We start from the raw sequence: 13,613 nt of genomic DNA on the forward strand, positions 1-13,613 counted from the left end.
TGTTCGTCGGTTCTTGAATGGGCCGATTGGAGTGCTAGCCGTGAGGGGTTATTGGTGTTTGGGTGGAGCTTCGGATGACTCATAGTGGAGCTAGGCCGAGGGAGCAGCGGTGGTTTTGTTTCTTCTCCGTTTTGGCAACTGGTTTCTTGGCTTCCAGTCGACGGTCGTGGGTTCTGGGCAGATGAGTGTGGCTGTTGGTGGCGGTCGATGTTTGTTTGGGGCTGGGAGCGTGGCTCTGCCTCGACTGGCGATGGGCTCTTTGTGGTGGGTTTTGGGCGGGGGGGGGGGGGGGTTACTGACCTTTGGTGCCAGCGAAGTGGAAGGGTGCAGCTCAGTTGGTGGCTTGAGTTTGGGTGGTGGTCAAGTGGTCGGATCCGGAGAGCGAGATGGAAGAAAATCTATTGTTGTTCACTTAAAGCTCACACACAATAATGATCTACTTTATTCTTCAAAATACCTTACTAAAACACCACTTATTTTATTTTCCCTCACATAATTATATTATAACATACAACAACTTTTTTATATTCTTCTCTACAATCGTTTAAATAATACATTTATAATAAACAAATTAATAAAATGTTATATTATATATAATATTTGTTTAAATATAAATGCAATAGTCAACAAAAGTGTGTTAAAAAAAATATTAAATTATTTTTACATATCAATAACACTTAGGAGAGTTGCCTCTAGATATAGAAATTTTTAGATATGAATAGCTATTTTAGTTCATGGTTTACATCATATATTGGAAGCTTATTTTGCTCTTTTTTAGCTACATTTGAAAGTTTAAGGTATTTTACCTCTCTTTTATTGAGACTGCTCTTAGACATAGATCTAGTCTTCTTTTTTTGGTATCTTGAGTTTTGTTATGTATTGTTTATTGGGTTATTTTTTTTATTTACTGTACGTCAACAACAGTGTTTTCTCACCAGTCTTTGGGCTTTGTTTTGTGCCCCTGGATGTGAAGTGGGGAACTTCAGATCTCTGACCCAGGTAGTATTTCGGTGGTGTCTAATAGCTTTAAGTGCTGACCCACAATACTACTGTGGTTTGAATATGAGTGGAGATATGGAGCTGCCCTATCTTCCTTTTTGTTTGTTGGGTTTTTTTCCTGATTTATTATGTTACTTACTATGTATGATAGTAAGAATCTTGCCGGGCATTAAATGGGGGCCCCGATTAGTTTCTTGGAACGGAGCGGGTCGCCTCGCCCCGGCTTAATCGGGGTTGGTCTCCCTCGCCCCATTTAATTTTTTTTTTAAAAAAATATTAAATTATAATTTTAGAATTTTCCTTAAGCTTAAATATTATTTTTATTGTAATATTTATTTTTTACACTTCGTATTAATTACACCCTCAAATATTATATATATTTTTTATTTTAAAATTTACTAAAATAAATACAAGAATAATGATGAATTATATAAAACACATTTTTCAATATTTATAATTCTTTCTAGTCTATTTAAAATTAAAGATATTCTAGACTACATATAAAATGTCAATTTTACATGAGGGAATTTGGTTAGAGTATAGAAAAAAAAAATCGGGGGCAGGCCTCGCCCCATTTTTACTGGGGCAAAGAAGCTCCGTCGTGTCGGGGCCCCGTCTCGCCTCACCGTCCCATTTTGCCATGCCTAAATCTTGCTAACGACAATGACTACGATTGGTATGTTCACCTACATATGTCTATCCGTTTGTGGTAAGGTTAGCTCGCCCATTTGAGATATGATTTTCCATTTTGACTTATCGCAAAGTTGTTTGTGTAATGGAAGTATGTCCTGGTTTCTTATTGATTGAATGAATTTTGGGAGAAAAGAGTGAGAGAGAGAATGTGGTGAACAAGAAAAGAGAAATCCAAGCCAAATTAGTCCAAGTTAAAAGCTAACAAAAAAAAAATCTTGATTCCTCCATTTTTTGTTGCTTCCCAAATTTGAAAGGAGGAAATCAAATATATATATGTGATCTATTTTGGGATTCACGCGCTTACAAATTTGGAAAATTAGTTGTTTTAGGCGCACAGATTTTAGCTAGCAGGAGAGAGTGAGTTTGGCTTGGTAAAAAATCTGTGTTTCTTTTTCAAAAATCTGATAGTGATTATTTGTGATTTTTTTTTATTTTGGGAATCACATTATTATTGCAATTAAAATTGATCCGTTATTTTTTTTAAAAAAATTTAAATTCTATTTTGCTAACTTTTTTCTGATTGTAAAGCATGATTGAGAGCCTAAGAACGTTGGACTACAAGGAAGTTTTGTTCTTTGTTAGAATCTTATGATTTTATTTTCATCATCTGAGGGTGGAAAAGAAAAAGTTGAGCTAAAATTGCTGATAACGTTTAATTGTGTCAAAATAATGACCGACATTGTATTAGTCAACAACTCAACTGATAAGGCATTGAAAGAGAGTTCTTATTTTTCTATTTGGTTGGTGAAATAAATATTTCATTAACTTTAGTAAATAATGCTATGATAATATGATTTAAAGAGGGTAACTTAAGAATCTATGAACTAACGACTTTGGCACTAATGGTTGTTGGACCTAGAATTTAGATAATTATGTGCTTGTTTTTGTTGGCTAATGCCAAATTGGAGAATATTATCCTATAGTTGTTATGTTTTTTGACCTCTCTTTTATTAGGGGAATATGATATTGACTTCTATATTTTGATTCCTTTTGCCTGGATTTTCCATTAAAGGACATTAAAAACTACAAAGACTTCGTCAGTAGTAGTTATCAGGGAGAAGGATTATCATAATGCAAAAGAGGATATTTCTTTAAAAAACTTGGGCCTATTTTTTATTGTTTGGACATGACACTTGTGCAATTTCAAATAATTAATGAAATATCAATCATACTTTTTAGGCTCCCTCAAATTTTTTTTTTTTAACTTTTTAGGTAAAAAAATACTGATACACATAATAATGAAACGATCCATCGTATAAAATTTGAAAAGGAATGATTATTAATTATTAATCTGGCATTAAGGAAAAAAGAATCAACCAATGATTGCTTCACGTGTCAAAAGTTTGTCACGTGTCAATGATGACAAGGATGATAAAACATTATCCAAAAGTAAAAAACTGTTTTTTTTAATTATTCATTAAAGAATTTAATTTCGTTGTCCTACAACAATTACGATAAAAACTATATAATTATAATAATGAAGACAAATAAATTAATAAAATATCTGAAGATAATTAGATATGGTTGATCTGGGCTGTGGGGTCATTTCGTACGAATGCCGCCCTGAAAATAATGAAAACTTGGGGCTGCTTTGCTAGTTTTGGTTTTCCCAAACGAAGGATTTTATGCTTACCAATAAAATTCACTAATCAAAATTGAACATGTCATAGAAAGACAAAAGCGTAATGACGTGGCGAATTTCTATTGGAAATGTGTATGACAAAAAAAGGAGTGTTGAGAACAGAGGAGCGCACTTCAGTTAGATGGATAAGATGTATCAAAAGTCAAATCCAGGCGATGAGGGTAGATGGGTAATTTCATCACCTGTCCTCTTCTTCTTTTTATGAAGCTTTAGCGGACAGTGGACTGTGTTGGTCTCTGGGTTTGTACTGTTTAGAGGGCTTTTGATCTTTGGGAACGGGAAAAGTTGTGCTGATATATATACAAAAATAAAAAAATCAATCAATATTTAGGGTTTCTTTATCGAGATTTTCTGTTTGTTGGATGGGAATAATTTTCCGGGGAAAAACCTGGCAATGGGAAAATCATTCAAGGACTCACTGAAAGCGCTTGAGGCAGATATTCAACACGCCAATACTTTGTGAGGCTCTTCTCTGTTTTGATTATTTTGTTATATTTTTCATTTTTGTTTCTTTGTTTGGAATTTGGGATTCATCACAAATATAAATTTTATTTTTGTTTCTCTTTTTGTTCCAACTTTTTACTGTTACGCCGGATTTATAATGATTGGTGTTTTATGCTACTAAGCTTTGGAAAAATCCATCATCTAAGTTATAATATTCCAGAACTTCTATTACAAGGATGAAAGAAGGAAAAGTGAGAAATTTTTAATTATTGTTAATATTTTATTTTCTATTTTAAGTCTTTTGCTTCAAGGTTTTGGTGATTATTATCAGAACCTATTTGTATGATTAGTGTAGTTTCTTTTTATGAGCTCAATGAATATAATTATAGCTCATACTATTTTTCTTAAATACAGATTCCTCATAAATGTACTATGGGTATTACCTAAGGTTTTGCAATCTGGGCATGATAGAATTTTCAAGAACTGGGTTTTTCATTTTTTCTCTGTCCAATATATATGAAAGGTTTCCATCTTGAAACTCTCCAGTATGCATAATATGTTGGGCAAAGTAATTTGTTTTGCTTATTTTCTGCTAACAAATATATGTGCATACTCATAGTGCTTTTGGGATGATTTGAATCATTACTGATGTTTAGATTAAATTTTCCCTCATGTTTACTCCAGGGCTTTAGATTATCCAAGGGAGAAAGATGGAGCACGCCTTCAGATGAGACTATCTTACAGTTCTGTCGCACACCTCTTTCTTTTTCTTGTGCAATGGACTGATTGTCACCTTGCTGGAATGCTGGGCTTGCTTAGAATTCATATTTATATGGTAATTTATTTTTCATGTATATGCATACTTGACTTTACTGTTTCTCCAATTCGTTTGTGATATTTTGTTTTACTTATAGTTGACAATTTGTTTGTGGGCTTAGCATCCCAACCCATCCCAAAAAGAAAACAATGTAGTAATTTTATGGTGACTTACTTATTTGTTTGGGTGTGGCAATGTGGTGGATTGGTCTAGACCTTTGCAGATGGCAAGACTACCATGTCTGTTTATGAAAGGAAAGCAAGCATCAAGGATTTTTATGGTGAGTGATGTAGTAGTGGTCAAATGTGTTTGAAAGTTAGTGTTTATGATCTTCACATTGTTACAATTTTGAGGATCGAGTACTTATGTGAGTATCGTTTTGGCTTTTGTGGGCAGCTATCATATTTCCTTCTCTGTTGCAACTTCAGAAGGGCATTACTGATTTGGAGGACAGGAAACAGAAAGAGGTATGCAGTGTTAGATATAAAAGAAGGGATGAGTTGGAGAGGGGTAAACTGTCTGAGGCTGACAAAGAGAGAGAAGAAGAATGTGGGATTTGCATGGAAGTGAACAAAAAATTTGTATTGCCTAACTGCAGCCACTCGATGTGTTTAAAGTGTTATCGTGATTGGTAAGCTTTTGTGTTTCCTTTACTTCACCATTTGTTCTCTACAAACCAAGATCATAAGAAAAAAGATAATGTACCATCTTTTCATTATTTTCATCTTGATAACATCATTCCTATACTGGGATTGAATTCTCTGGTCCATGCTCGCTGTTGTGGGTGTGATAAAGTGAGGGTGTCAGTTGAGCCCTCCAGAAAATGTTAACAAAATCACTCTTTCTATTAACATTAAGGGAACCTTACAAAATCTTTAGGACATATTCATAGCTTTGAAAATTTAATCGTTTTCCCTAAAGAATATTTTTCCTGTGGCAGCACAATTTTCCAAAGTAGATGCGTAATGTATTCACCATGAATATAGCCTTATTACTTCATCGCTCGCCCCTTCAATCTCAGCAAAAAGTTTTGCTTGTTCATAATCTTGACATGCATTTGTTTAGTCTCATGTGATGTTTTTCTTTCATTATATGGAGTGGGACTAAATGATAATTTTCATGTTTGCTTTAGGCGTGGGCGGTCCCAATCTTGCCCCTTCTGCCGGGACAGCCTCAGGAGAGTAGACTCGGGAGATCTTTGGGTCTTTACAGAGAAGTCTGATGCTATTGATTTATCAACGATTTTGAGGGAGGACCGCAAAAGGTTATTTATGTACATTGATAGACTGCCACTTGTTGTTCCAGATCCTATATATATTCCCTACGATGCTCATGTTCGGTGAGCCTCATGTCGCTTCTAGATACTCTGTATTGTACATAACAATCGTGGTTGTAACTTGTAAATTCATTCTGGACATTTTGAACTACATTTTCTGCTGGTCTTGTTTATGTAAATGTCCTAAGAATTGGGATATAATGCTTTATTATGACCATTCTTTTGATTGGTCCGGGTGCTGGTTTATGGTTTCATATTTAACCCAAATATGGCAATGAAATATAGTTCAAGCTTCAATGTTCTACCCTGCTATATTTTCTTGTCTCATTTTTTTTTTTCGTTCCTACAGTTACCATATCTTTCATTGCTTGCTACTTAATTAACTCACCATTGATTTTTGTTAAGGTACACATCTTTCTGTTAGGTACCTGATGTCTTTGCCTTCCAAGTCCATGAAAAGGGTGAGTGTGTACACATATATCAGTGAGAGGCATGCCACTTTCATTGGTAAGTAGTTCACCTCCTTCGGTCTACATATCGACTGCTGAAATTCTTTCACAGAACTCCATGAACTAAAAGAAAGTAACAAATTGGAATGTAATATGATACAAGAGGCCACGTGTACGTACATAAATTAATAAATTGAAGGCAAGTAACAATGAGAAATTGTTGTTATATTGGGTCAAGATTGTTCATTCTGCATGCGTACATAATCTGTGTAGAAGTGACCGTTGCTTTCTTCTGTTTGAGCGTAGGCATAGCCTCCATGGCTGGAGATATCTAAGCCAGCAACTTCTTCATCTACAGTAATCCTCAGAAGTCTAAGCTTATGCAGTATATAGAAAAGTGGTCCCATTGTCACACTAACCCAACCCACAATCGCAAAAAGCTCGACAACTTGGGCTCCTAACAGACCCCATCCTCCACCCATCAGGACACCGTAAGACCTGACCACACCACTCTCACCGGAATCGTAAGCTTGAATGACAAACTCTTCCTTTGCAAACAGCCCCGTGAATATTAAACCCCAAGCACCACACCCACCGTGTAATTGGGCCGCTTCTAATGGGTCATCATATTGCAATTTCAGGGCCAGGATGTTAAGCCCAATTAAAACCCAAGCCGCAAAAAACCCACAAACCACCCCGGCCCATGGTTCCACCACCGCGCAGCCAGATGTGATGGCGACAAAGCCACCAAGCACTCCATTGCAAACGTCTAAAGCATTCCAGTGGCCCACCAACAACCGTCGCCCGAACAGGGTAACAATCCCGGCGGTTGAACCGGAAAGAGTGGTCACAACTGCGGCCCGACCAACTCCGGTCCAGTTACCTTGGTCCGTTGTAGTTGGATAAGCCACTAAGATCTTGTCAAATGAACCGGGGTTGAACCCGAACCACCCAAACCATAGCAAAAACGTACCCAAAACTACAAGTGTAGCGTTATGACCTCTCATTGGTACGGGATGACCATAAGCGTCGAACCTGCCTACCCGCGGGCCTTCAATTAGGGAACCCCATAGACCGGCGATTCCACCGACCAAATGAACGACGCCACTTCCGGCGAAATCGATTGCGCCCGAACCAAAAAGCAAGCCGGCGGTGGAACTCGGGTTGAGCCAGCCGTGGGTAGACCAGAGCCAGTGGACGACAACTGGGTAGACAAAGCCGGAGAGGAAGAAGGAGAAGACAAGGTAAGCGCCGAACTGGGTTCTCTCAGCTATGGAGCCACTGGTGATACCAGCGACGGCAATGGCGAAAGCCCATTGGAAAAGGAAGAAGCTGTAGTCGTAAGAGGAGTCGGGTACGTTGTGGAGAGCGAAGTAGCTTGAGCCGATGAAAGGGTTGGTGGTGTTGGAGCCGAAAGCGAAAGCGAAGCCGAATAGGTAGAAAGAGAGGCTACCGACGACGGCGTCGACAACGTTGGTGAGCATTATGTTCATGGCGTTTTTTGCTCGGACTGAGCCAGCGCAGAGCATGGCGAAGCCGAGCTGCATCACGAAGACAAGGTACGCGGAGAAGAGAAGATATATGGTGTTGATGCAGTCTTCTACACTTCGCTGCCATGGTGATAAAACAATGTCCATATGAGAGCAAGTATAATCAAACAGAGAGAATATTTAATAGCTCTTCAAACGAGTTTGCTCTTCAAAAATATAAGCTAAGATAGGTTGAATGGTAGCTACATAAACATATATCTAATTAGACTTGTGCATTCGTTGTTGACTAGCTGTTCATTCTACTTCATTGATTTTTTTTAACTAAAAGGATAGGCATACATGTACAACTCCATCTTTTAAACCATAAAAATCACCTTGAAACACAAAAAAAAAAAAAAAAAACAGAAAAAAAAAGAAAGAAAGAAAGAAGTTGTTTTGCTTTTGGAATTAGTTGGAGTACGTGCTTACTTACCTTGCCGTACTACTTCACAAAAAGATCATTTCTCGGAAAAAAAAAAGCCCAATAATATTGTAATTTAAAAAAATTATCTACTAAGAAAACTTTGAATTTTTTTTTTTTTGAACCCTATTATTTTATAATTAATTAGATTTAATATCTAATATTAATATTTCTAATTAAATTAGCAATAATACATATAAAGAAGTACACTTTTATTATCAACAATACTAGATACAAGCAATATGTAAAGTAACACACATTTATTCAGTTTTATTTATAAAATTTCTTAATTATTTTTATTATATTTGTATGATTGTCTTATAAATTTCAAATAAATAAACCATATTATATTTAAATATTGAAATAAACATATTAAAAGAAAAATTAAATTAAAATATTGTTTATATTTTTTTAAAATACTAGGTAAAAATAACGTGTAATGCATATTTATTTAGTTTCAAAGTTATAAATATGTTTATTCAAATATATATTTATTTTTATTATTTTTAATTATCATATAAATTTTAAATAAATAAACAATATCATAAAAATAAATAAGATATGTTTAATATAATGTATGACATAAATGTATTAAAAAATTATGGCAAAATATTGTCTATAATTTTAATAAAAACCGGTTCACATTTTTTTCTTCAATATATAATAGGATGAATTACAGTTTTATAGTATATATGAATATTTATATCAATAATCTCTACATATATGACATCTAAACACAACATTGACATAAATATATTTTTATATGACTACATGACATATATATAAATTACAATAATATTTAAAAAGAAATTAATAATAGAATAAAATAATAATAGAAAAAAGTCATAGTGTAGAGTCGAATACATGCATCAACTATTTTTAGTTTCTAATGTATCTCGCAATTTCTTTTGGTGAATTTGATGAAAAAAAAGAGCTCTAATCACTTGAAAGAAAATTAGCTATCACACAAATTTATAAGATAAAAAAATGATATGTATGACTTTATTATTTTTAAATAAATATGATTTAATTATTTAAATTATCATAAAATATCTTTAAAATATTTTAATTAATTAATTAATTTTTATTTAAGTTTATGTTTGTTCTAGTTTTTGAATTTGTCAGTGACAACAATAGATTATATATTATATGTTTAATACAATATTAATATTATATATAAATTTTAAATTTAAATTTGTTGCTAGTTTTTTAAAAGAAGTTTGTTTCTAGTTGATAGTAGATTATATTATGTTATATATTTAATATGATATTATTCTAATACGTGAAGTTTAAGTTTAATTAAATTTTATTTAAGTTGTAAAACGTATGATTTTATTGTTTTAAATAATTGTCATTGTAAAATATCTCAAAAATATCCTATTTTAAATTGTTTATTTATTTAATTTGATTTAAGTTTAAATCATGTTTACAATCTACCGTTAAGTATAAGAATATTCTGTTATATATAAGAATATTCTGTCAAAGTTAACGAAAAAAATAAAAACCGTTAAAACAAAGAATTTCCGTTATCTACACACTTATTATATAGAAGATATATATATATATATATAATGTGATAACTTTTTTAAATATAAATGATAATTTTTTTTGATAAAAATTAAGATTATGTATTATATATTTTGTTATAATGATATTTTATGATATTTAAAATTATAATAATACAAGTATTAAATATCTTGTATTAAATATTATTATAATAATAACATTTTATAACATTTGAATTCACATTAATATAATTAGTACAAAATTAGGATTATATATTATTATCATAATAATATTTTATAACATTTGAATTTATATTAATATAATTATTAAATATCTAGTCTTGTATTATATATTATTATAATAATGATATTTTATAACATTTGAATTTCAACTTATATTAATATAATTATTAAATATGTAATCTTATATTATATAATATATTATTATAAAAATGATATTTTATAATATTTGAATTTATATTATTATAATTAATAAATATCTATTGTTAATTAGTTTTGTTTACCCAAAAACGGCTGCTTATGACGTGGCAGATATTTCTCACACGTGGATGACACGTGGCAGAATTGAAATAAGGCGGTGCTGTTCGGTTATCGACCAGCTACACATTGTTTCATCAAGCCTAATTATTAGGTACAACCAGGCTCGTCGTATGATTCAGTTTATTCCCTTATAAGATTGTGATCTTGTAATAATTACATTTATTATTTAATCTTTATTACCTGGATACATGGATATTAAGGAGAGTTAAGGCCCAATGGCCCATGTAACCTCCTTGAGCCTATAAATATGCATGAAATAGCTCAAGGAGGGGACTTTTGATCTTTGAATCTTTTTCCTGAATATTGAGAGAGAGAGCTTATAGTGCGATTATCCATCGTCTTATTGTAATTCTCCCGAGATTTGTGAAACTTAAGAACCCTAGTTCTTTGATCACAATATTGGGATTCAATATTAATAATAGCATTAGGTGGACGTAGGTCATTACCATCCATTGGGGCCGAACCACTATAAATTGTTGGTGTTTCTTCTTTACCATTAGATTAAACTCTTAATTGTCATTTCTTTTCCTGTCTTATTTTTGACTCCGTGTCGTTGGCCAAATCGAGGGCCAACATTCTCGTGCTTTCATTGAGAGATTGATAAAAAACTGTAAGAAAATCTAATGGCGAAGACATCCAAGAGAGCAGGACAGAACGCTGGCGCTGCATCATCCCAGCCTCCTCCCCCAAATGTGGCTGAGAATGAACCACATTTAGAGTTTGAATAGGAGGAGTTAGATTCGGATATGCTAAGGGCAACACTGGGGGTGTTACAGGACGAGTTGGCTAATCTGAGGGCCAATCAGGAGAACGCTGCAGAGACAATGGCACTGCAGCAGAGAGAAATTGAACGCCATCGCCAGGAGCTGAGTGAGCGACAAGCGGACATGGACCGTTGGCAGAGGGATGCCATGGCTGCTCTCGAAGCAGCCATCCAATTGGCTCGGAGTCAGGCTGTGCCAACCTCTCAGCCAGATCAGCCACCGAGTGCGCCGCCTTAGAGAGCTCCCAATCCTAGTCCTCCGCTCCAGCCAGCAAGCCCTCAAAGGCTGGAGTAGCCACCTATGGCTCAGAATGATGTCCCAGCTAGGGATCCTGAGCAGCAGCCTCCATCTCAGGCTGGTCGAGGCAATCCCCAGCACTCGAGGCAGAATAGGTCCGGACAGCCGCCTCGTAGCCCTAGACGCCCAGGGGACGAAGAGCCAAATCCACTGAGCAGGGGACAACGTCCTTCTGCCAACAGAAGGAACAACCAGTTAGGTTCTGTGGTCAGGGGCCCCCCACGACATAATAATGCCCAGGGACCCAACGACCAGCGCAGGCCTCCCCCTGACGCTCGGGAAATGCCAGCCCGAGGAGGAAATAGCATGAACCGCCGGTCATGCCGTAGTCAGCCACAATTTAGATATGCCCATGAATATAATGAAGACGATTCCAGCAGAGGAAATGCTGGTCGAAGGAATGAGGAAGGAGGTGGAGGTAGAAGCCCCCTACCTAGAGAAAATAGGCCAGGTAGCCATAACGTTGGAGGGCATCCCAGGCAGTAGAACGTCTTTGATCGGCTAGGAGTTAGAGAGCAGAGACGCAGGGATGATGATTTAAGGGAAGAACTCAACGACCGTCGTGAAAGGCATGATGAGTACGCTCCCCCAGCACCGGTCGCCCCTGCAGTCCCGGAAGTGGTTCAGGCTTAGATTGATGCTTTGAACCAGGCAGTACAACAGCTGGTCGGGGGACGAAAGTACCACATAGAGTACGATAGGAGGAGGGGCACTCCCTTTGTACAAAGGATTGCTGCGGCTGAAACCCCCAGTAAATTCAAGATGCCAACACTACCGAACTTTGATGGGTACAGAGACCTAGTGTAACGCCCTGGATAGCCAAGACCGTTACACTGTGTGTTTATAAAGGTGTAAGACTTGCTAATCAAGTCATTTAATTTGAAACGTGTCACTGAAACTACAGTTGAACTAGGGTTTAAAGATTTTTGCCTCAAAAGCTTCATTTCTTATAAACAAACATTTTTTATTCATGGCATCCCAAAAGTAGTAGAGTTCAAAGACAGTTTACAAAAAAAAAATTTAGGATTAAATACAGTCGCTAGCCACTCTAAGGAAAATCAGACAATTAAGCTTTTCTCGTTCTGTATCACTCCTCGGCCGTGGCGGCCGATCAGCTGACTATGTACATTCAGCCCCGCAGCTCTCCATCTCAGGATTGGTCCAACTTGCCCTTGCCTTTACCTGCACCACGTAGCACCCGTGACCCAAGGCCCAGCAAGAAAACACAATAGCAGAGCATAATCATCAAGCAAACAACTAGATAACTTATACAGTATAAACATGTACTCAATAGTCCAAACATTCATGTTATTCAAGCATTCAACATACCAAGTATATCACTTCATATGAATAATCAGTTCACATATGATAACCAGGGTTAACGCCCTTAGGCCGCACCCTTTATTTATCCCACTGACTCCGGCCCGCTTAAACCGAGCTCAGTAAATATTAAGCTATCCTCAGCTACCAGTGGCCGAGCCGCGCCCTGTGCGCAAGTATTATTTACGATACCCTTAGGCCGTTTATCACATGTCCCATGGCATAATACCATATATGAAATCATACAGATATAGGGAGCTCTTAGTCCCATCATAAATACATAACCAGGTGCAGTTTTCTTACCTTTAGATTTCGCTAGCTTTGTTCAATTTGATCCTCAAGCGCGATCCCGCCCGAGCCCTAGCATACACCTAGTCACAGCCATAGATAAGAATCATCACCAAACCTCAAATCCAAAACCTAGCCTTGGGACCAATCCCGAGCCCTCGGGAAGCCCTAATTCCACCAAACGGGGTGGTGGAATCAAACCCCGAGCCCCCAGGCAAAAACCCTAAGAAATAACCAAAAAACCTCTTTCTAGGAATAGGGTAGCGCTACAGCGCCCTAAAGTGGGCGCTACAACGCTAAAAAAAGAGCCTTCAGGCTCCCAGATGCCCAAGCCTAGCACTCTAGCGCCCTAAGGCTAGCGCTAGTCACAGCCAGACACTACCCAGTTTTCTCCTCTTTGAATTCCCTCGAGCCAAACCTTTCCAAAACTTAATCAAACCTCAACCAAACTTCAAAACAAGTCTCCCAATATCCTCAACTCATCCCATAAGTCCCAACCACACAAAAATCAATCACATGCACCCCAAATCAAGGAAATCATCATAGCTGAACCTAGAGCCCAAAAACTCAACAGGAAGAACAACTGAAACCACATAATTCAAGTGACC

At 36.3% G+C, this 13,613-nt stretch overlaps 2 protein-coding genes across 2 annotated transcripts; one reads left to right on the plus strand and one right to left on the minus strand.

Moving 5' to 3' along the window:
- The first annotated feature begins 3,501 nt into the window (after positions 1-3,501).
- LOC133791248 (E3 ubiquitin-protein ligase AIRP2) lies at positions 3,502-6,173 on the plus strand. Its single transcript, XM_062229177.1, has 5 exons — positions 3,502-3,793; positions 4,463-4,613; positions 4,809-4,875; positions 4,992-5,226; positions 5,728-6,173. The coding sequence occupies exons 1-5, from the start codon at positions 3,729-3,731 to the stop codon at positions 5,936-5,938; spliced, it is 729 nt and encodes a 242-aa protein (XP_062085161.1). The 5' UTR covers positions 3,502-3,728; the 3' UTR covers positions 5,939-6,173.
- Positions 6,174-6,444: 271 nt separating this feature from the next.
- Positions 6,445-8,144, minus strand: LOC133791247 (ammonium transporter 1 member 3-like). Its single transcript, XM_062229176.1, has one exon. The coding sequence runs from the start codon at positions 7,955-7,957 to the stop codon at positions 6,554-6,556; it is 1,404 nt and encodes a 467-aa protein (XP_062085160.1). The 5' UTR covers positions 7,958-8,144; the 3' UTR covers positions 6,445-6,553.
- Between the last annotated feature and the right edge of the window lie 5,469 nt (positions 8,145-13,613).

Source organism: Humulus lupulus, chromosome 7 (assembly GCF_963169125.1).
Source record: "Humulus lupulus chromosome 7, drHumLupu1.1, whole genome shotgun sequence".
In the NCBI taxonomy this organism is placed as follows: domain Eukaryota; kingdom Viridiplantae; phylum Streptophyta; class Magnoliopsida; order Rosales; family Cannabaceae; genus Humulus; species Humulus lupulus.

Coding starts and splice junctions, on each gene's coding strand:
- LOC133791248 (XM_062229177.1), top strand. CDS start 3,729: ATGGGAAAATCATTCAAGGACTCACTGAAAGCGCTTGAGGCAGATATT. Junction 4,876..4,991: donor AAGCATCAAGGATTTTTATG/GTGAGTGATGTA, acceptor TTTTGTGGGCAG/CTATCATATTTCCTTCTCTG. Junction 5,227..5,727: donor TTAAAGTGTTATCGTGATTG/GTAAGCTTTTGT, acceptor TGTTTGCTTTAG/GCGTGGGCGGTCCCAATCTT.
- LOC133791247 (XM_062229176.1), bottom strand. CDS start 7,957: ATGGACATTGTTTTATCACCATGGCAGCGAAGTGTAGAAGACTGCATC.